This window comes from Azolla caroliniana, unplaced genomic scaffold (assembly GCF_043228905.1).
Source record: "Azolla caroliniana isolate FFs.n. ecotype wild unplaced genomic scaffold, voAzoCaro1.0.p SCAF_1, whole genome shotgun sequence".
Classification (NCBI taxonomy): Eukaryota; Viridiplantae; Streptophyta; class Polypodiopsida; order Salviniales; family Salviniaceae; genus Azolla; species Azolla caroliniana.
Window position 1 is genome coordinate 37,252,180 of NW_028230436.1, and position 22,712 is coordinate 37,274,891.

The window sequence follows — 22,712 nt, forward strand, 5'->3', positions numbered from 1 at the left end:
GCCGGATCCTCGAGTGCTAACCGGTCCCTTGCCGGTCGGGACTGCTCTCCGTAGAGTTGATTCTCACCGGTCGACTTTGAGCTCTTCATCTTCTTCTCCGACTCCCAGTCGGCGAGTGTCTTGTCCTCCATGAAGATGATATCACGACTCCTGAATATCTTCTTGTCGACCGGGTCCCATACTCGGTAGCCGAACTCGTCGTCGCCGTAACCGAGGAATATGCATGGCCGGGTCTTTGGATCTAGCTTTCCTCTCCGGTCCTTTGCCACATGCACATATGCGAGACACCCGAACACCTTCAGATGCCGGTAGGATACTTCCCTACCGGTCCACACTCTCTGCGGCGTGTCTCCGTCCAAAGGTACTGAGGGTGATCTGTTTATCACGTATGTCGCCGTCGACATTGCCTCAGCCCAAAACCCCTTGGGTAATTTCGCATGCGCCAGCATACTCCGGACCCTCTCCATTATGGTCCGGTTCATCCTCTCGGCCAGCCCGTTCAGTTCCGGCGTCTTCGGCACAGTAAACTCGAGCCGGATTCCCTTCGAGCGACAGTACTCCGCGAACTGCCCCCGGTATTCTCCTCCGTTATCCGCTCGTATCGCTTTCAGCTCCTTGCCGGATTCCCTTTCCACTCTCGCGTGGAGTTCTTTGAAGACGGACAATACTTGGTCCTTTGTCTTCAACGGTGCCGTCCACAGCTTCCGGTTGTGGTCATCAATGAATGTCACGAAGTACTAGGCTCCGCCATGTGACTTCGTTTCTACTTGACACACATCAGTGTGCACCAACTCCAATGGTGCGCTACGTCTCGTCGGTGGCCTTGAGTGGAAGGAGGTTCGGTTCTGTTTACCGGCCAGGCAATCGGTGCACCTCTCCAGGTGCACATGCTTCACTGGAATAAGGTTGTCTTCTGCAAGCCTCTTCATCCCCTTCTCACTCATGTGACACAGTCTCTTGTGCCACAGCTCACCGGCAGTATCGGCTGCCACGTTCAGCTCCTCCGGACATAGCCGGGAATTCATCAGGTACAGTGTGTTGACCTTCCGGGCCCGAGCCACTATCAGGCTCCCTTTGCTGAACTTCATGACACCGTTCCGGATGCTACCCGTGTAGCCTTCATCGTCTAGCCTCCCGGCCGAAATCAGGTTCAATCGAACCTCCGGAACGTGTCGAACATCCTTCAGCAGCATCTTGCATCCGGTTGATGTCATCAGCCACACGTCTCCTATGCCGGCAATCCGGCATGTACCTTCATTTCCCATCCGGACACAGCCGTGCTCACCGGCTGTGTAGGATGAGAAGTATTTCTTCTCCGGGGTCAGGTGGAACGACGCTCCGGAATCGACCACCCAGGTCATCTCTTCACCGGCAATGTTCAGCTCCCTCTCTTCGGTAATGAGCATTATCTCTTCTTCACTTGCCGCGAGTGCCGTCGTTCCTTTCCGGTTCTGCCCTCGCCGATCCGGACCTCTCCGGTCCGTGGATCCCCGGTATGCACCGTTTCTCTCCGGTGACTTCTTCGAATCGGTGTCGTCGGCTCCGTTGTCCTTTCGGTAATGCCGACAATTCTTCCGGAAGTGCCCCGGCTTCCCACAGTGGAAGCACGTGGGTCTTCCTCTTGACTGCGACCGGGTCCCCGACTTCTCCCGTCTTTGCGGACTCCGGTTCCATTGTCTTCCCCGTTCCGATTCGGTAAGCAGCGCCTTCGAGTCGGAGGCCGGTTCTTTATCTCTCCGACGCGCTTCTTCGTTCAAAATACTTGTCTTTACCGTTTGTAGGGACAAGTTGTCTTCGGTGCAGGAGGTGCTGAGAGTCACCACCAAGTTCTCCCAGCTTTCCGGCAATGTACACATCAGGATGATGGCTTGCATTGCATCCTCCAACGGGAACTTGATCGCCGCAAGCTGGTTCACGAATCCCATGAACGTGCTTACGTGTTCCACCATACTCTCGCCGTCCCGGTACTTGAGGTTCACTATCTTCCTCATCAGGGAGGTCCGGTTCAACGCATTCTTCCTCTCGTAGAGGCCCGACAGCTTCCGCCACATCTCATATGCGTTGGTGTCGTTCGCCACATGTTGTAGAACGCTCACGTCGACGTATTGCCGGATGGTTGCAACGGCTTTCCGGTTCAGAAGCCTCCATTCCGACTCAAGTACCCCCTTCGGTATTTCCGACCTGTCAATCGGTTCATATAGGTCCCGAACAATCAGAAGATCCTCCATCTTGATCTTCCAGTCGGCGTAATTTTGCGCATTCAGCACCATCATCCCCGGCTGCCCGCTGCTGCCGCCTTCCATTTTCTGCACTGCCGTCGCTCTGATACCACTTTGTTGCACACAGCGCTCGGCCACGACCGAGGAATATGATTAGCTCACAGAAAACAGGAAATACAAAATGCACCGTTCAGTAGAGAGAAGAGTACACAGGATGTTTTACGTGGAAAACCCTATCTGGGAAAAACCACGGGAGTCCTCAAACTCCAACTATCACTATGAACAGAGATGTACAATGGTGAAGCTTCAAGGCAACAACCTTGAGCTCACTATCTTTGCCACAGGCAGCGGTAATACACAGAGGCAACGACCTCTTCGTCTCTCTCTCTCTCTCTCTCTCTCTCGGCTGCTCTCTTCACTCTCTCAAAGTGAAAACAGAAAAATGAGCAACAACATCAAAACTGTTTGCCCTAAGTCATATTTATACACATATGACTTTCGGGCTATTTACAAATATAGCCTCAAGGGCCCTTGGCAAACATATTCACAAATATGTCCCCGCATCCGGATCTCTCTCCGGGTACATACGTCATCCGGCTCCGTAGCCGGGGTCTTCGTCATCCGGCTCCGTAGCCGGGGCCAGGCCTGCCGTCATTCATCTCCGGACATCCCATCCGGAGGGACCGAAAATCCCAACAGTTGATAGCTATCTTGTTCAAGCCCAATCACACATCGATCGATCACCATCCAACAAGAAGAAAAAAACAATCAACAAATGAAACATTAGAATAAAAGCTCGGATACCAAATGTTAGAGTTAAATACTAATGTAAGCATGACATAATGATATAATGGATAGAAAAATAAGAGGGGAGAGAGAAAGAAGCGTGTCGATTTACCCGACCACCCCCGAGCGAAGGGATCGAGACGGACTCAAGCCTCGATTGGCGTCCCATACCATTGTCGTGGCGTCGAGTCATACTTGGTACTGGCACGCTCACTACAAGAGTTTGATCCACCACAAGGTCAGAGTCTCGACGTAGTCAAGAGATGTCAAATGAGGGTAGCTAGACCTCATATTTATAGCCAGACCTAAGGCCCCCAGGCCAATTCACACATGATCCACGTGTATAGAATACTATGATACAATCTTACCACGGGATATTATATGGTCATGCCCGTAACAAAAAGCTTTAGGTAGAAACAAAAACCTTGGAAAGTGGTACCAAATAAGATGTGTCAACTCGATGCAAGTAGCATGAAGCACACATCTTAACCTTGTGTGGAGTTGTGCTTCCTTGTCCATATTGTATGTAGGGCTAGATTGTCATTTGCCATATTAGCGACACAAGTAGGAACAATCGTCACTTGTTCTTGAGTTGTCATCGACCATGTTAATCAATACTTAGACAAACTCTACTAACCTTTATCACAATGATTAACCATATCCAAGGAATTAACCTAAACACTTTCACAGGTTCAAGTCCTGTAGGATGCGGAAAGTGCACATTAGATTATATACCTATAGAATGCTTTACCCTTGTTCAGAGCTGGCTAGCGAGTTCTTCCTTTCCAAATCACCCCAATTGACTAGAAGAGATTAACCACTTGCCTATCGATTAACTAACTCATCTTAATACATGTGACTAGAGCAAGTATAAGAGTAAATGACATATCACTAATATCATGCACGCGTTTATGATATATAGATGTATTATTAATGTCCATGGCAAGGATTGAACTCGATTTCTCTCAATTACATAAGACAATATAAAAAATGAGCATTTGGGAATGATTAATTAACATTAATTGATTGTACATTAATACTTAATAAATGGGAGAGAATTAGTTTGATGTTAACAATAGATGTCATCGCCAACCTAGTTTCTTCCACATATTTATTTCTGAACAAGTTTTGAATTGCAATATTTATTCGATGTCCACTAACCTCCCCAAATTTAGTCACATAACTTCATCACAGAAAGTGTGAGGCTTGTGGTAAGATAAATTGTTAGGGGATTTAACTGTTTCGTCGAAATGGTTACCATAATGATGTACTAATGGCGATGATGCACTCACTACTACGTATGCTAGAGGCTATTGCAAGTCTCCGATTGGAAGCCAGAGTCAGTGTCATCCCAACTCACCTTCATGAGAAAAGCTACATGTATGTGTTGGATGAGAACTCCTAATCACACCCATGCCCACCGACACATATTTGTAATACTCGAATCGGCTGGCCATCATGCTTTCGGGAGCTAAGTGGAAGGTTTTCATAAATTTGCAATCTACCCCTCCCCCCTCTCCTCTCTTTCTCTAGACAGAGATGTATGTACATATTATGTACGTGGATACATTAAATATGTATGTATGGCATGCATGGGGGGGGATGAGAGAGAGGGTTGCAACCTCCCTCCTCTCTCTCTCTCTCTCTGACATGCCATGGCCATGGCCTCAACCTGAGCAGCTCTCTGTCCGTCCCTCACGTAGAAGAAGGAAGCAAGCGGGAAGAAGAGGAAAGAGAGAAAAGGAAGAAGGAAAGAAGAAATGGCTATGGAGATTGCCTGCCGCATACCGAATGCTCACGCTTTCCCAATCCTCTGCGTTGCCTACAACCAAGATCGAAAGGAAATCTTCAGTGGCTCCGAAGATACAAAAATCAAGGTATTCGCTTGGATTTCTTTTGTCACCGCTTCCTTGGGGCCGTTTTGGAGGTTTCATTAGATGCTTATATAAGATTCTCCCAATGTCGAGAATGTGGATTTTAGTGGCAGCTATCGTCCGACCCTTTCTGGTAGATTCTTAAATACGATCTCATTAATGCTGAAATGTTGCACATTTCTGTAAAAACTGGGAACTCTAAAGGTAACACTCATGGCTCAACAGACTGTTATCTGCACCCCATCTCTTGATGGATTTTTAAACCTTGTTAAAAAATGCCAAATCGAGAGCTTTAGTTTCGCCTTTCTGTAGACCCTAGTGTTTGTTATTCCCATCTTCCTGAATGCCAGGTTTACAAGTGCAAGGCTACCTGCTAGATTTACGAGATCGAGACTAACAGGTAGGGTTTTTAATGCTGGATATTCAAGATAAAGGTAACCGCTATGGTTTTCCATGCACACTTTCTAAACGTGACACCGAGTCTATACCATGTAGACATAGACACTGCGTCTTGGTCGATACTATGTGTTTTCCTGTGCATCAAAGAGGGTAGCTCCTTTTGTGTACTTAGCTTCGTTTTTCAAGTTATTCTGATTCTCATTCAATAACATAACTTCTGAAGGTGATTGCTGATTGTGATTTTTGTGGTTGCTCATTGCTATTTGTAGATTGTTTATTGTGATTTCTGTGTTATTTTTTTCGTGGTTCGAGTAAATACTTATTGTGCTTTATGTGATTGGTAAAGGTTTGGGATGTTGAAACTGGCAGACAGTTGAGGATCCAACAAGGTCATCAGGCATGGGTCACAGACTTGTTATATTCTGTCGCAGCATCATTATTGTTCTCTTGCTCTTTAGATGGGAATGTTCTGGTCTGGTCGGACAAGGGAAAGCTATTGCAGGTGCCTTCTGATCTGTGATATGTCTTTGTTAGTTGGTGTTACCTGAAATTTTTACAGTGTTGATGTGGCCTTGATATCCATGCATTCGAATGACCTTTAGTCATTGACTTTTCTTTCTATAAAATATGCAATCTTTCATACATGGCAGGAATAAAATTGAAATCTGAATCTTGAGTAGAGGTAATATGCCTGAAGAGAATTGTATATTTAATATTTTCTTGTGATTAGATGGTGGAATTTGGAGGGCCTGTGCATTGTTTAGCATGGGATATGAAAGGCAAATTCCTAATAGCAGGAGGGACTGGTATAGTACAACTTTTCAAATGTGTGAGGTCATCTTCTAGCATGTATATCAAATCTGATGCCCAGAATCAGAAGATTGGAATTGTAAGTATGAAGAACATTTTCTAAGTATAACTGCAATTAATGCATATAGGAAATTCCCTTGATTCTATATGAACATTTAAAGTACTCTACATTTTCTGGGAAGTAAGGCTTGAAATATTTATAATTTTAATGCATATCTATATCTATACCTATATCTACATATATCTATATCTATTTATATATTTCATGAATTGGAAGGTCACAGTTGAAATGATCAAGGTTTGAGGATCCCCTGATCAGAGGTGAACCACAGCTTGGATGCTGATGAGGTTGTTGAAGTGAATGCCTGATTTCTTTGCAGGAATTTCAAAAGAGTCCTTTGGTTTTCTTGGCAAGTTGACTGTCGGTTCTCGCACCAGTTGCTTATGCTTATTTGTCACAACTTGTAATTTGGATTGTGATAAGATTGGTTGGTCATTTTAATCCTTTGGGTTATGGAATGCGACGTTCGCACAATCTGAATTACCTCATCCAAGGTTTTGGTTCATTGTTCAAAACAACCCATAGCCCAATGTTGGAGTTTTGGGATGCCCATGAGGAAATGTGCAGCGAGTGACTGATTGCTGTCCAGCTTGGCCAGTGTTTCTTTAGGAAGTTTTGGATGTAGTCCTACAATGATTTAACCTAGCTTGAGATTCGGGTCACCATTTCCGCAGCTTGAGACTTCATTGAGTGTGGAATAATGTTGTTTCGAAAGTTATCCACGGAATCTCTCCATGTAGTTGGAGTTTGTTGGATTTTTATTCACCATTGTCTATGGAAGGTCTTTCATATGAGTCTTACGTGACACAGCTGATATTTCACCTGTCTGAAACTATGTGAAGTCTGGCATGGATGCCCTGTATCCTTTGTCTTTCTGAATGAACAATTCTAAACCCTAAACCCTGTAGAAGACAGGTGGGTGATTTTCACGTCCACGTGTACCCATTGCAACATCTATGTGTGCAGTCATATCGAGCTTTGGATAAATGCTCATATAATTTGTTGGTGAGTGAAGGACTGCAGTGGAGATGTTAAAAAGTGTGTTACATAAATGGCTACCAGTACATGGGGCTGTGGTTTCAGCCCATGGCTTTGCATCATACGCAACATGTTTTGCTCCTGATACACCCTCATTTACATGATGAGTCTTGCAGTGGCAAAAATGTGTGCAGTCATATCAAGCTTTGCATTTCATCAACTTGTGCATTCAGATGCTCCTGTAATTTGTAGGTGAGTGATGGACTGCAGTGGAGATGGTAAAAAGTGTTATATACATGGCTACCAGTACACGGGGCTCTGGTTTCAGCCCATGGCGATGCATCATATGCAACATGTTTTGCTCCTGATACACCTTCATTTACATGATGAGTCTTGCAGTGCCCCAAAAATGTGGTTCTAGATGAATTTTACAAAATAAATGCTTATAGAAATCTACTTGTAACTCTTTATCAACAAAACCATCTACTCTCATTGAAGTGATGGCTGAATTCATGTCATGGAAAAATGTTATCAGATATCCTTATCATTGCGCCTCGTAAAAATAGAATTATAGTTTACAAAACAGAGGGTTATTGGTAGTGCATGCATCTGATCACTATCCTCACCCAGTGCAAGATCTAAAGAGAGCTTATCCAAGAGTTGATGTACCACAATGTGACTTGAGTATCTAATGAGTGGATCTCTTACCACATAAGAGAGCGTAGCATTTCTGCAAGAAGTTTTTTTGCGTGATGCTCATTTTTCAGGGAGCAAATCGATGATGTTAATGCCAACATCACAGGGCCTTTTCCATTCATGTAGCAGTCAATTGACAGCACTTGTCAGACTAGGACAAGAATCCAATACGTAAGAGCTTGATTATCCATTCATGTAACAGTCAATTGACAGCACTTCACCACGATTTGAATCCATTTATGTTAGGTTTAGAAAATGGACCATGGATACTAGTGATTTTAGGAACTATCATGTATATGCTAAAACTGAATGAGAAGTGCCTGTTTTAAGTGTGGAAATATGTGTTTTAATGAACATGAGTCTTCTCAAGAAGGTACATGCAATAAATGCACAGGATATTATATTTTACTCTATGTTTTCTTTTCTCAAGTATTTTGTATGTTTGTGTTTTTTTCATCAGTATTAAAGAAATTTCATTTATAATGCTCATGTGAAAACTTTATTCTGGCTAGGCAAAATTTCTGGTTCATTCTACTGTTTTATATACACATAACGATGTAATACAAAGCATATGTACATCAGATCTTGGAAATGTCTTTACAACAGGGTAAGACTGTTTTTCAATACAATGCGTTCATTTAGAAAAGAATGTGGTATAATGCTGACAAGAATTTGATACATTGTTTTATGGTTCATTGGCATGAGACTTGTTTTCTTAGGCCCATACAAGTTTTTGATTGCAGAATTAACTTTCTATTTATTATATAACAAGCTAACCTTAGGTATATGATGCTTCCTTTGCCTATGGAAAGTGTGAACAAATGGATGTAAGCACTCCATCCCAAGTGGCCCTCGGGAGTCTCTTACAGGGCACATTGTTGAAATCTATTGGGTGGACTAAACTAGAAATGTGGGAGAATGTATTTCTAGTCCATGGTTTGATGAAATCATTATTTTATGGTTATATTATATGAGGCTTCATGAATCTCTCCTTCTCCCTGATACTTGAGAATGATTACGATCGATCCATATGCTAGAGCTGGTCTCTGGGTGTTCTGTCTTATTCGATCCACAATTTCGATCTTGCCGTCCATGCACGTTGAGAGCTGGTCTCTGGGTGTTCTGTCTCATTTGATCCACAATTTTTGATCTTGCCGTCCATGTACGTTGAGAGCTGACACTGGCTTCGAATATCAAGAAAATCTCAGTCTCTAAGTTTTGTATTCTGATATTATGCAATCCTTGAATTGTGAATTTCTTTCAAACATTCCTATGACAGCTCTCCATGCCACAATGCATACTAGCATAGGTGAACTGTAGCCAATCTGCTCCAGGGCAGTGGAGGAGTCTTGCTGCTGATACAATTATGCTAAATGCAGAAGTGATGGGGGCTTATCTTCAAATGACATCGCGACAAGAGAAAGAGACCAATCTTCTTCACAGTTTTTAACAATGATGGAGAAGCATGCCAAATGTGATTCACTCTCGTCAAGATGAGTTTGTGAAATCCTTTCTCTATTTGAAGGAGACCCACAAAGATGCATTTCTGGGTAGTTTTTGAGAAATGGGTCTTTCAAAATTGACTCTCTTGTGCCCTACTTTAATATGTAGAAATGCCTCCCATAAGTCTGAAAAATGACCCTGGCCTTCATGATGAGTTCAATGAAAGGATCTATGCGAAAACTCTGTTTCTTTGGCTAACATGACACGTATTTATTTAGCCAGCAGGTAGGAAGCCATGATCCTGGGGTATTTTCCACAAACTCAGGAGTCATGTTCTCCCATATTTGGAAGGAGGCATATTTTCCTTCACATTGGACTGCATTGCAAGTTATTTAATTTCCTATGCACCATTTATAAGATAATTACGAGAGGAAAATGACAAATGAGATTGTCTTCTTTGGGGACAGATTTGACAAATGCATCTGCATTTTCAACAGTGCTAAACCTGCAGGCTCTATAATGCAGATCTCAAATTGCCATGAGGTACTTTTGATTCTAAAGTAAAAGGCAACAATTTGACCTATATTTATTGAGAATTAAATTGTTTTACCCTTCTCTGTAGATTTCACTATTTTACTTTAGCAGAAATTATTATAATAAACACATTAACATAGTAATGAATTATTAAAATGGTGGAGAGTGCTTTACAGAACTGTGTTCTTAGTATTCTGTTATTTATCACATGGAAAGGGATTGGGCCTTGCGAGTTCCTAAGCAAAATAAGATGAGATTAACTATGAATAGTGACTGAACCCTAAACCTATTCAGGATGCATCAACGGTCAACATCATTTGAGCTTATGGGAGAATGTGAGGGGGATGGAAAGAATCCTCTTTGTAAAGAAGAGATACTATGTAAACAGCCAATAAGAAGATTTTCTCTCACTGTGTTAAAAAGAAATTTCTAGTGAAAATTTTCCAGGCATAGAATTACCTAATCAGTATATTCTGATTTATTTACTGCAGGGAGCAATAAGCGCTGCTGCATATGATAAAGATATGAAATCATTAGTAACTGGTTCATATGATGGATGCCTTAAGTTATGGAGTCATGAGGGGCACTGTTTGGATACATTCAACAATATAACTGATTGTATCACATCTATTGCATACATACCACAAACTAGGTGTTATTGGGTTACTGGAAAAGAAAGGTGCGTTTTTCTTCATAATATAAGCCAAAGACATCTTTCAGCTGTTTTGATTTATTTGGAATAAATCTTTCTGGATTTTTGAATATAAGAAATCTGAGTGAATCAAGAATTTCTCCCTTTTCCCTACTTTCTTTAAGCCTTGGGGTCATATAAGGAAATGCAGCCATCCTTGTTGGTCTCGAAGAAAATGACTAAACTCATACGAGGGTTACGATAAAATAATGCGAGGTTAAATGAACTGAAACTTTTGGCTCCTAAAGATCTGCAACATAAACTTGTCCAAGACGGAGAAGTTTCTGAAGTGAGGATTGTAACTTTGATATTTGGGGATGATGATTTTGATTTTGTAATAGCAAGGATGTTGACATGATGGTCTAGGTGGGTGTGACGTTTATCGAATGACTCATTGACTGCAGATCCTATCAGCTACATTAAAGATTACACACAAATATGCATACTCAACCAATCGATGGGGAGCATTGTCCCCCCAACTCCCCACTTGTGCTGCCTATAAAAGTGAAGTTCTGTGTAGTCACACTGTTTGTTGTCAATGATTGTTGATGTGATAGGCCGCCTTTGATTTTGTGATAGCAAGGGTGTTGAGATGGTGATCCAAGTGGGTGTGAAGTTTATTAAAGGACTCATTGACTGCAGACCCTATCAGTTACATTAAAGATCACACACGAATATGTATACTCAACCTGCCGTTGGCGAGGATTGACCCCCCAGTTCCCAGTTGTGCAGCCAATGACAGTCAATTTCTGGGTAGTGTCCAAAGATTTCATCATTCATCACATTCTCCTGCACTATTAGGTGCTGCATTGTATAACTAATATCTGGAGAAGGAGCTACTCCCGTATGGCTGTTTAAAATGCTGAAGACTTCTGCTACTTCAAGTTGTCTGATTGCTGTTTCCACAGAGAAAAAATTCATGCATCACATCAGGGGTCTTCATATTGATATGATATACACACATGCACACACTCATTCCTTGAAATATCTCAACTATTGATAAATCCCACGTAAATCTAGAGTTGCAGACTACCCTAACTTCAAATCAGGATCCAAAGAGTTAAGATGAGATATTTCCTCTCATATGTATATATTGTAGCATGAAGTCATGGATGGGGACAGCTATTAATATTGGCAGGTGTGAAGTTAATTATTTTCTCTTGAACTTTCTGATAAATCATCATTTTTTAATCTATATTTTTGAAATCAACATGAAAGTTTAGAGGTGTACTTTATCTTCGCAAAGGTATCCTATCATCATCGATGCATTGGCTCCTGCCAATGTTACAGATTGGGTGGCAGATACTTGCTCATTTCGTGATCTTCCTCTGTCAAAGGTAAGGAAAGTTTTTATCTTTTTCTTCTAAGCATGTAATGTTTTAATAGTGTCATTTTATGGATTCAGGTATTTCATGCTCGAGACACAGATGTTGCAATTGGACTCACCACAGATAGGGAGATAATTGTGTGGAGATATAATAACTTTGGTCCACATCGTGTTTTGCGAGGCCACAGTGATTGGGTTGAAACAGTTATAGTTGCCCATAGGAAACAGACTAAGATAAAGGCCGATGCAATGAAAGCCACAGCTTCGATAAAGAAACTGTATGCCTACATTTTCATCATGTTCAACATGTTTTAGCTGTTCTTATTCCACTGCAACAATTTCAGCTGATCAGGGAGGGGCAATAATTATGTGAAACTAACAGGTGTTCGTTTTCTTGGAAATTAGGTTTCCATCGTTTTCCAAGGATTACGAAAAAATTGAGATGAAACTTGGTAAAGACGATTTTATTCCTTATGATGTTGAAGTTTACAGTGGCGGTGGTGATGGAGCTGTTTTAAAGTGGCAGAATGACAGTACCTTAAAAACCTGGGCACGTTCAGAATTAGGTCCATCATTACAATACCCTATAATATGTATGCTATACCAACAGGAGCTGGATATTCTCATTACAGGTATTTTCTCTGAGTTCCTACACGTGTTTTTCAATATATATAAATTTCAGCTTTTAAAGGTAGAGAATTAATTTTATATATCTATTGTGATGATAAACTTTAGTTGTTGTGTGATGAGACTTTTCGGTTTGTGTACATTTCAAACGAACGAACAATGCCATTATCCATTTTCATCATCTGAATGCATACCAATACTTCTTTGCTAACTTTTGACAGTCTCTATTAATTCTTTTATGCTAATCTTTTCACAGTTCCTAATTTTCTTTCTTAGATAGCTCTGTTAGCTATTAATAAATCTTTGTCAAAACAAATTCAAGAAAGTTAAAATTTTCAAGTCGCAAAATTCTATGATGGTTCTGTTGTAGACACCTATGGAGGACTTTTGGCATGCAGCTAATATAACTTCATTGTTATAGGTTCTGAAGATTCCAAGGTCAGGGTTTGGCATTTAGATGGTTCAATAGGTGTTTCTAGAATGAAGAAAGCAGCTCAAGCGGCTGTGCAGGGTCCAGATGTTTTAAAAGGACATACTGGAAAAATAACCTCACTGGCCGTTTGTAATAATAATGTGAGTATTGATTGCAGTGCCACCTTAACAAAAGATTGCTAAAATGAAACCTAAATTAGTCTGAAATTTAAGAAACATTAGCCTAAAACACTGGTTGTTTTCTTACGGTATACTTTCTTGAATATGCAGATTTTAGTTTCTGGGTCTCATGATAAAAGTTTGCGCTGGTGGGACTTGAAATTGTGTTTTCCATTGGACACAATTGAATATGCACATGACCTACCAATTCAGGTGTTTCCCTCCAAAATCATACTAAAGTATTGAAGTTTTTCATCGTTTTATGATGATTGTACACTAGTGAGAATTTGTTTTATGCTGTTGCCCCAAAATTGTACTAAAGTGGAAGTGTTGCAGAGTGTTCTAATACATGTTGTCTTTAGCACCATTTTAATTTTCGATAATCAATGATCATTGTTGTGTATAGGGCTTAGAATATTGCACCAAAACTGATGAACTTGCTTCTTGTGCTGGAGAACCTGGATTCAAAATCTGGAATGCGACCAAAAGAACGCGATTGAAGAGTGTTTCAAGTACTGTTGGAGATATCATCATCGTGAGTGTATATCAATGCACAAATAGTATATAATATTAGTCTAGCCTCAATTGAGCACACGCCGAACACACTTTATGGAAAATGTTCCCGGGTTTTTAGGTGAAATGGTGCAATATGGATGAAGGGTACTGGTTAACAGCCGCTGATGATGGAACTATTGCATTATGGGATCCCTTATCATTATGCCCCATCCGGTCGATATGCTACCGAAAAGAGCATGTAACCGCTCTCTTAGTGGATGAAGACAACATGTTGTTGCTTGTTAGTATGCAATCAGACTATGCGATAAAAGCATATAAGCTTGATTTAACAGGAGAAGAAGTGTGCACATATACAGGACACACTGAACAAGTTCATTCTCTTGCCTATCTAAGCAACATGAAGCAATATCTTTCTGGTTCATGGGATAACTACATCAGGATATGGCTTGCGCCATCAAATCCAGATATGGTTGATAAGAAGCTTAGCAACGAAGGGAGTGTTGTCAATAAACCAAAAGAGGCAGAGTTTGTGCAAGAGGTTACGTATGTTAGCGAATATGAAAGAGAGCATCCCCTTGTAATACCAAAACAATTGCAAGAAGTGAGAGCAAATATTCCACCAGACAAGGCTCTCAAGCAATCAAGCATTTGCAATAATGGTCAATCTTCAAAAATAGTCGGACAAAATGAACTGGTAAGACTGCCCCCGTTGGTTTTCAAGCTTGCAAGCCTTGAGAAATCGCTTAATGAACATATCGTGTGACATCCCATTACACATTTAACTTTACAACCAACCATCAAAAGTGATCGTATGCCATCTCACATCAAACAGAAAGCTTCTCTTTATTTCTGCATGGTGATATGGAATCTCAATTCTTGAGAAAAGAGAGGTTAGTGTATACTAAACATATCCTCAAATAAATCATTTGGACAAACTTAAGGAATTGTGAAAAGAGAGGTTAGTGTAAAGAAAGCTACACATACCTTTTAGATAAATCATTTTGACAAACTTAGGTTGCTTGTAAAAGTGACCTTTATTGTATGTAGAGATGTTTCGAAGTATTGCAACTTGAGATATCTTGTTGTCATAAGAACATTACATGCTGGCCTTTTAGATGTTGTAAATTTAATGATGAAGGATTTGAAATGACATCTTTATTATGAAATTGTTTTTGTTGCGTTTTGTGTTCTAGATCGACAATATTGTATATTGCAAATAATATCCTGTTTTACTTTTATATACAAAACAATGTGGTCATGGATCCCCATTATGAACCATGATGTAAATAAAAGACGGTTGAAGAGCTGGGGTCGTAATGGCGGTGGCTTCCTTATTTGCAAAGTGATGTGAGATATGCCTTATTTTCTCTAACAATGTGAAACTAACCGAAATCATTCCCCATTGGTAGGTCGATATTTGCTCCATAGCACAAATCCATGACCACATTCTCATGCTCAACTTGCAAAAGCTGAGCGTTTGGAAGTATCAATGATGTGCAATGTGGAGTCCATAACTATATATAGGCACTTGTTGGTATCCTTGAGTTAGGATAAACCATCTTGGTCTACAGCTTGCATTGTGCACAATAGAAGAGGTTTCACTCTTTTGATTGTTAAGTTACAAGTTTATTAGTGTAGCATGTAGATTTGGAAATTTTCCCTCTAAAATGATGATTTGAAACCCATATGAGTGAGTTTTTGTGCTCTTGAATATATATATATATATATATATTTCTGATTGATGGAAACAACCAAATATCAATAAAGAACTATATCAATTACTATAATTTTTGCTCAATGAAGTGATATGCCTTTGTAAATATACAATTATAAATGCAATTATGTTTCTTTTGTTTTTGAATGAGGTTTTAGACATTGTCCGTATTTGCAAAATTGACATGCATTGGCATTTTGTTTAAGTTTGATTTGACTTATATTAGGAATGTGACACTTCCCATTGTCTTGGCTACGTCCATCCCTCAAATGTCGTTATATTCCATCCTTCACATATAAAATTTGTCTCATGGTTGTGATATCCAAGCATTGAATAACTACTTTTGTTGTGGGATAGCCCATTAGGCCCTCAAAAAGCAACAAATAAAGGATAACGCCTCTAATATGATGTTGTTGTCTAGTGAGCCTTATTCATAAAGTGGTATTATTCGAATGCTTTTAAGGGAAAGAGGCAATTTAAAATCACCTTTTTAAGTGCTACTTAGAGTATCTAAGTAGAACACTAACACATTCACCCAAGTTTTCCAGCCTTGATCCAAGGAATTATAATTAAAAGTAGAGTTACATTTGCCTCTCTCTTCAACCCATTTGAGTAAACATCACCTCTCATTCTCCTTGCAACATGGATTTCTTTCCCCCGAACCTAAACGCAAGTGTTTGTGACTTTCCTAACCTATCTTATTTTATAATTTCAGGTACCATAACAACTGGTTCCTTATTATAATACAAAATTTCAACAAATTCAGATTTGTTTACTTTCAAATGTGGTAGGATGATAATATCTCATCAAAACGAAAACTATTGGGATTTGGCATAAATCAACCATAGAATAGAGATGCCACATACTAAATTGCATGATGTGCTAAAAAGCATCCACATACACAACCTGGATATTTATTTTGAGTGTAGAGATGTGATCTTAGGTGCGTGTACCTGGATGTGATAGTCTCGGGGGTTGTCCTAGTGTTGATCTATGCATGAGCTTGAACAAGTGATATAGGTGGCGGGTTGCACATTCCTCCTGTAGTTTCCATCACATCTTGCTTAATTTGGGTTACAATGAAGAGCACAAACTTTAGGCAATTGCAAAAATTGATCGATGCATCATGGAACAAGTATTGTTAAACAAGTTATTATCATTAATGATAAGCCATTGTTTTGTTGATAAAATTTGTCAAAGCAAGAGCAATTAACGAGACATTATGGGTGATGTACATCATCATGCTCGACACTTATCTTTTATGAATGGTATATGGCTATTTTGCATCATGCATGATCAATAGATGTTGATGCATACAATAAGGAAGTTTGGAGCACTACTTAGGTTTATCTTGGAGATGGATGAACAAAGGGAAGAATTGAGGATAAATTATGGGTGATGTACATCATGCATGATTCCTAATTTCATGAACAATATATAGCTATTGTGCATCGCTTGGGATCAATAGATGTGCATGGATACAATAAGGAAGTTTGACGCACTACTTCACATTATCTCAGGAATGGATGAACAACGGCGAGGAAGGTGCTATAATGTCAAAAACTATTGCAACTAATAGGGTCATAAAAGTCTCGACAAGGATATGACAAACTTATGGTTGCTTCTATCGTACAAGTGAGAACGTATGTCATGTAGCAAGAAACATGAGCAATATGGCAATTATTTATAATAAAAGTCGCTTGCGTAACTATTTTTCATCCAAGAGAAGGGAGTCGAAATTCATATTCGAGGAAAATGTATTGTCCATGTAGATTCTATGCAAATAACCCATGTGAAAGTGCATAGTGGGCATACCCATGATCCATTGAATCTTCAACCGGAATGTTATTAGACCAACATATAGGGCTTCGCACTCACAAAGAGCGCATGCCAATAATGATTCCACGATTCTTGAAGTATGTAACATAGGCATGAGAACTAAAAAAAACAAGCTAACACCATGAGACAATCCATAGGCTACGTTTGGCAAATTCTGAGGTGAATTAGACCAATTATTGTCGCTTTGCCATATTGTAATGAATCCACCTAGTATTGTTGCCGAGTGTGTGTGAAACAAGCAGAAGGAAGGCGAGGTTCATGAGTCGTGGATGGAAGCCTAACAATGTTGACAATACAACTACATCTCATTCGGAAGGGTATGGATGGATGGGCGGATTTGATTTAAATAAAAGATGGGTGGGTGACGTGCTAAAATGCGGGCCCTCGACAGACTCACTTGGGAACTTGTTTGTGGGCGGCCAACTTGTTGTAGGGCAGTGAAGTGGAGGAGTGTTAGTTAAAGTCTCTCTATTTCCATGGGTGCTGATGGCTGTCTCTCCCTGTCTTGTGACCATTTTTACAACTACTTACTTACCTTTGGACTACCGTGTGATTATTATGTAGTACACAATGAGAATGTGTACACACACACACACACACACACACAACTAGCGCCTCAGCGAGAGCGATAATGGCTGATTGCCATTGCCATTGCCATTGCTTCGTAAAGTGAGATGATGAGATCATCATCATTCTTCATTTCCATTTCTTATAATATATGTATATATATGTATATAACCATTTCGTACGGTCTCCAGATGTTTTCATGTTGTTCAGGTCAACCCTAACCCTAACGCTAACCTTGGTCTTCTACTTTCGCAGAGACCATAATCCTTTTCCTAAATCTGAATTCTCAGCTTTTGCAGAAAATCTAACCTTAACCCGAATCTGGGTTCTCTAAATTGACAGGAATCCTAACCCTAATACATTTCCTCTTTACGAAATACCTTAACCTCAACAAGAGTCCACTTGTTTGACAGAGAGGTTAACCATAAGCGTAAACAAAGTAGAGCCTTAACCGTAACCCCAAATCCAGTTTGATTGAAATAAAAACCCTAACAATAACCCTGCGAATGATCGCTTCCGCATGGCATTTACAGACAATAATCGAGGAGAAGGAGCTCCCCCCACACTGCCATCATTGATGGTCCCTTTTCGAGACCCTTCAGAGGACTTCCAGAAGAAGGAAAATTCAGACATAAGCCCAAGTCCCATGACAAAGCTTCTGGCTAACTTCTTTGATGATCATCACGAGGAAGAACCAGCGGTTAAGATTGAGTCATTCTCTCATATGCCTATGATGCCCATGTCTAATGGGCCAACATCTGGGAACAGAGAAGGTGGGAGCGGTCTCACATCAGAATCTTTTCTGATGGAATCCACATCCGAATGTTTTCCAATCCTAATTTCTTCGTCTGAATCTTTTCCGACAGCGACATCTGCATCAGAAGGTCCTGCAACGACACCCACATCAGAATCTTTATCTATGGAATCTTCGTCCATATCTATGCCCAAATTGGAATCATCATGGATGGGATCCACATCGAATTCTTTGTCAGTAGCACCCAAATCAGGATTGTTGTTGAGAGCATCTGCAAGGAATGAATCTTCATCGATAGTAGCACTGACATCAGAATCTTCGTCAGTAGTAACAACCACATCAGAATCTTTGTCAAGGGTAATGGAATCATCGTTACCCACACATGTAGCAACTACTCTTGGGCTCAAGGGATCAGCGATTAATGAAACTGGGCGAAGATCTAATATTGCTCGATTCAAGACAATGATGCCAGCCCGGATCCCTATCCCGAGATCACCCTATTTAACCATTCCTCCTGGGTTAAGCCCTGCTGCTCTGCTTGATTCCCCTGTTCTTCTATCAACAAGCCAGGCAAGGTTTTGAAGCTTCTTTAGATTTTCAATGTTTTTTAGGTTTTGAACGTGTTTGTAAGTTTTGAATGCTTTTGAAAATGAAACATAATTTCCTTTTATGTTTAGATTGTCAATCTTATGCATGAACCGAGTGCTCCTTATCAGTGAAAGGGAGACATCTTCAAGGAAATAAAAATCTTAGACATGTCTAAAATGCTGCTAGATATCATGGAAATCATAGCGAGAAAACTTTGATAAGAAACGTATAGAAATTTCAAAAAAGATTGCAACCTTCATTTAAGTCTGAGCAAGAAAACTCTTAGAAGTATAGCAAATTCTAAAAACCTGCAAGATTTCATGGAACTCTGCAGAAGGAAATTTAGAAATGTCTATAATGCTGCAAGATTTCATGGAATTTTCAAGACAGATTCAAGAGAGCAGGAGTGGCAAAACATAGAATGGCTTTGATGTATAAGGAATCTATTCTGATTCTATAACTATGTTTTATGAACTTAGGTATGAACATATAAGAGGATCAAAGTCTAAAGGTTAACCAATTTTGACTTTGCAAACCTAAACAGACTTCCTAAGAACTATTCAAAATAGATGGTTATACCTGATGTTATAACTATCTATAATGAGTCCGGAAGGAAACTGTAGGAGTGACAGATTCATGATTTCCATTTCATTGGATTTGTAGAATTGAAGCAGAGGTACAGATTTGCAACACAAAGAAAATATTTTTCTTGACTCTTTTAAATTGATGACAGGCGGAACCATCACCGACGACAGGGACTTTTCCATTGCCTCGAATTGGTCAAAGCATGAGATTGGAGACATCTGATACCGCTAAAAAAGGATCAAATGAGGACAGTACGAATGTACCTTTTTCATTCAAGTCGGTGTCCAATATCAACAAGAACCCTCCGTCACCTCTTTCGAAGTTGGTCAGTATTTTCTTTGTTTTTATCGATAGATGCATTTTAGAGAGGATAGGTATTAAAAGTGTTATTAATGTCCTAGTAGGGTATTTCACAGCTACAAAAAACGGAATTACAGATTGGCGCACAAGCATTATCGTCATTGCAACCACCAATATTATCACGCACCGATTCAGCACCATTTACACAAACATTAGATCAATCTATTGGACTGTCAGTATCGTATTGTGATGCACCTGAAGTTGTATCACCTCCTCAGCTTTCACTATTTTCCGAAAATGTGAAAGTCATAGAGTCTTCTATGGTATCTGAGCCAGTCATTCAGTCACTTCCTTTAGCCAATCTTCATGCAATTGAAAGGCCCTCAGAAGATGGATATAACTGGAGAAAATATGGTCAGAAACAGGTAAAGGGGAGCGAGTTCCCCCGAAGCTATTATAAATGCACTCATCCTAATTGTCAGGTAAAGAAGAAACTGGAGCGTTCACATGATGGACACATTACAGAAATTATCTATAAAGGTGAACACAATCATCCAAAACCACAATCAACAAGAAAATCATCAGTAGGGGCAAATGGAAGTAGTAAAGAAGGATTATGTGTTGTAAGTCATAATGCTGATAGCCATGACCATAAGATTGAGATGTCTGTCTCAAGGGGACAGATGGGAAGTGTTTCAAATGGAACTCCAGAACCCTCTTTGGGCTCCACCAGTGACATTGAAGTTGAGGGTGAGGCTAGCAAAGATGAGAATAGAGATGATGGTGATGAACCTGATTCCAAGCGCAGGTACTCTCTTGAGTCAGAATGTATTTTCAATTTGGTGGTTTTATTTTATGCTATATTAATGTTTGTGTCAATGTTCAGGAGGGATAGTTTCGGGGAGGTTCCATTAAATTTGCCTTTGCGAACTTCTCGTGAACCGCGTGTAGTTGTTCAAACAATAAGTGAGGTTGATATTCTTGATGATGGTTATAGATGGCGCAAGTATGGACAGAAAATTGTGAAAGGGAATCCTCACCCGAGGTATGTTCCCTCACCCAAGTTAATTGCCGAAAAGTGTTTTGTTTTGGGGTTCTCATGTTTTAAATATAAATGGGATTATTATTTTGAAAGATTTCCAGCTTGGATACTTATATACATGAGTATGTGTGAATGGAAACATAACAGACCTTAAGTTTCCGTCTTGATATAGTAATCCTCATGCCATAATGTCAGGGAGAGTAGGTAGATGAACTTTGGAGTGTGTCAAGATGATGTTTTCTTATTTCTTGCTTCTATTATTTAGTGATGACAGGCAGTGGGAACTCTGATGACATTATGATTATGAGCTGGAACTGAATTTAGCTTTCAGCTTTTTTAGATTGTAACTTCATTTGTCCAAATTCCGAATAAAAATAGCAGCAACTAATTAGAAATTGTTTCGAATGCAGGAGCTACTACAAATGCACAAACATTGCGTGCTCGGTTCGGAAACATGTTGAAAGATCATCAACAGATCGGGGAGCCGTTATAACCACCTACGAGGGGAAGCACAACCATGATGTGCCGGTTGCAAAGAACCGGCACCATGACAATTCTACTTCATTGATTGGATCATCTCTCTCTCACCCTCATGCTAATAGTGCCATCATTGTGTCATATGCGAATTGTAATGTTATTCCGAGTACAGTGTCTCTTTCTCTTCAAGGTCCGTACTCATTGATAGAGAATATGGGGGGAGATAGATTAAAGGTTGATGGGTCAAATGTTCAAATAATGCCTATTGAGCTGGCTAGAGATCATCAAGGGATTTCAAGCTCTTTGGTTCAAGCATCAATGGGCCTTCTGGACTCAGCTATGAATAGAGAATCATTACAAGGATCAGAGGATTTGGGTCACGGATTGATGGCTAGACCCAAGGAGGAGAAGGTTGAAGGTAGCAGTAGCTCTTGGCCTTCATCGTTCATAAAATCATCCTTAATCCAACAGTTATCACAAGGTTCTTGAAAGAATAGCAGTAGCCACTGTCCAGCATTTGTATTTTAATACCAATAATAAATGCTGTAAGGGTATAAGCTCACACATTCAATAGATTTGGATATAATTTATAGACATCAGAATTATATTTGCTCATAGAAATAACATTTATAACAATGCATAATGTGTTGACAATCAAAAGAAGCTGTGAAAGGCAGCCAACTTAACAGAATCCGAAATACTCCCTTTTATATACATCTCAATCCCATTTCGAGCTCTACATTCTCTTCATTTGGAAGTGTCACTATTATTATTGGAAACACTTAGTCTTAAAACAAAACTGGGCTAAAGTTATAGAGGTTTGTTATGATTTCGTCCAAAAATAGAAATGTTAATGATTCTCACGATAGGAAAATGTGTGAAAGCCATAGGCTCTCTAGAAAAAGTGAATGAAATAATGGAGAGTATGAAAGAAGCTACCTAAATACTATTATTTCTTATTGATTAGAATAGCTAATACTCCAAGAAAGAATAGAAAACACTTTATTCTTGGTTCCACTTTATCCTTTGTCGAGTCAAGAATCTTCATTGAAGGGGATAACCTTACAATTATACTCATAGACATTGGTATTGGTTGAATGGCTTCTTTCTCTAACTTGGAATTATGGTTTCAATACTTCACTATTTAGTGACAAATTTGATTAAGACGATTGGTTTTCTGCATGACCACATATATGTTTTAGGTTCAACTAAAGTTAAACTCATTAACCATGGAGGGTTGATAAAATCATTAACTTATTCATTGAATGACTTAAGACTTGTTTTCTCCATTTTA

The 22,712-nt window shown here is 39.9% G+C and overlaps 1 protein-coding gene and 1 pseudogene across 6 annotated transcripts; both read left to right on the forward strand.

Annotated features, from left to right (window-relative positions):
- The first annotated feature begins 4,675 nt into the window (after nt 1-4,675).
- LOC147870354 (uncharacterized) lies at nt 4,676-14,623 on the forward strand. Of its 5 annotated transcripts, XM_087339183.1 has the most exons (14): nt 4,676-4,882; nt 5,625-5,780; nt 6,009-6,167; nt 8,336-8,430; nt 9,734-9,809; nt 10,292-10,479; nt 11,738-11,828; nt 11,897-12,096; nt 12,224-12,450; nt 12,867-13,018; nt 13,148-13,249; nt 13,443-13,571; nt 13,671-13,790; nt 13,885-14,011. In XM_087339183.1, the coding sequence occupies exons 1-14, from the start codon at nt 4,766-4,768 to the stop codon at nt 13,942-13,944; spliced, it is 1,872 nt and encodes a 623-aa protein (XP_087195309.1). In that variant the 5' UTR covers nt 4,676-4,765; the 3' UTR covers nt 13,945-14,011. The 5 variants fall into 5 exon arrangements, with proteins under 5 accessions (XP_087195309.1, XP_087195279.1, XP_087195288.1 ...); XM_087339153.1 differs by having other exon boundaries at nt 13,671-14,622; XM_087339162.1 differs by lacking the exon at nt 13,148-13,249 and having other exon boundaries at nt 13,671-14,623.
- Nucleotides 14,624-17,891: 3,268 nt separating this feature from the next.
- LOC147870355 (WRKY transcription factor SUSIBA2-like) lies at nt 17,892-22,132 on the forward strand (annotated as a pseudogene). Its single transcript, XR_015531141.1, has 6 exons — nt 17,892-19,001; nt 19,678-19,690; nt 19,748-19,924; nt 20,001-20,707; nt 20,786-20,944; nt 21,352-22,132. The product of XR_015531141.1 is annotated as a WRKY transcription factor SUSIBA2-like (transcript).
- The last annotated feature ends 580 nt before the right edge of the window (nt 22,133-22,712 follow it).

Coding starts and splice junctions, on each gene's coding strand:
- LOC147870354 (XM_087339153.1), top strand. CDS start 4,766: ATGGCTATGGAGATTGCCTGCCGCATACCGAATGCTCACGCTTTCCCA. Junction 5,781..6,008: donor ACAAGGGAAAGCTATTGCAG/GTGCCTTCTGAT, acceptor TCTTGTGATTAG/ATGGTGGAATTTGGAGGGCC. Junction 10,480..11,737: donor TGGGTTACTGGAAAAGAAAG/GTGCGTTTTTCT, acceptor ATCTTCGCAAAG/GTATCCTATCATCATCGATG.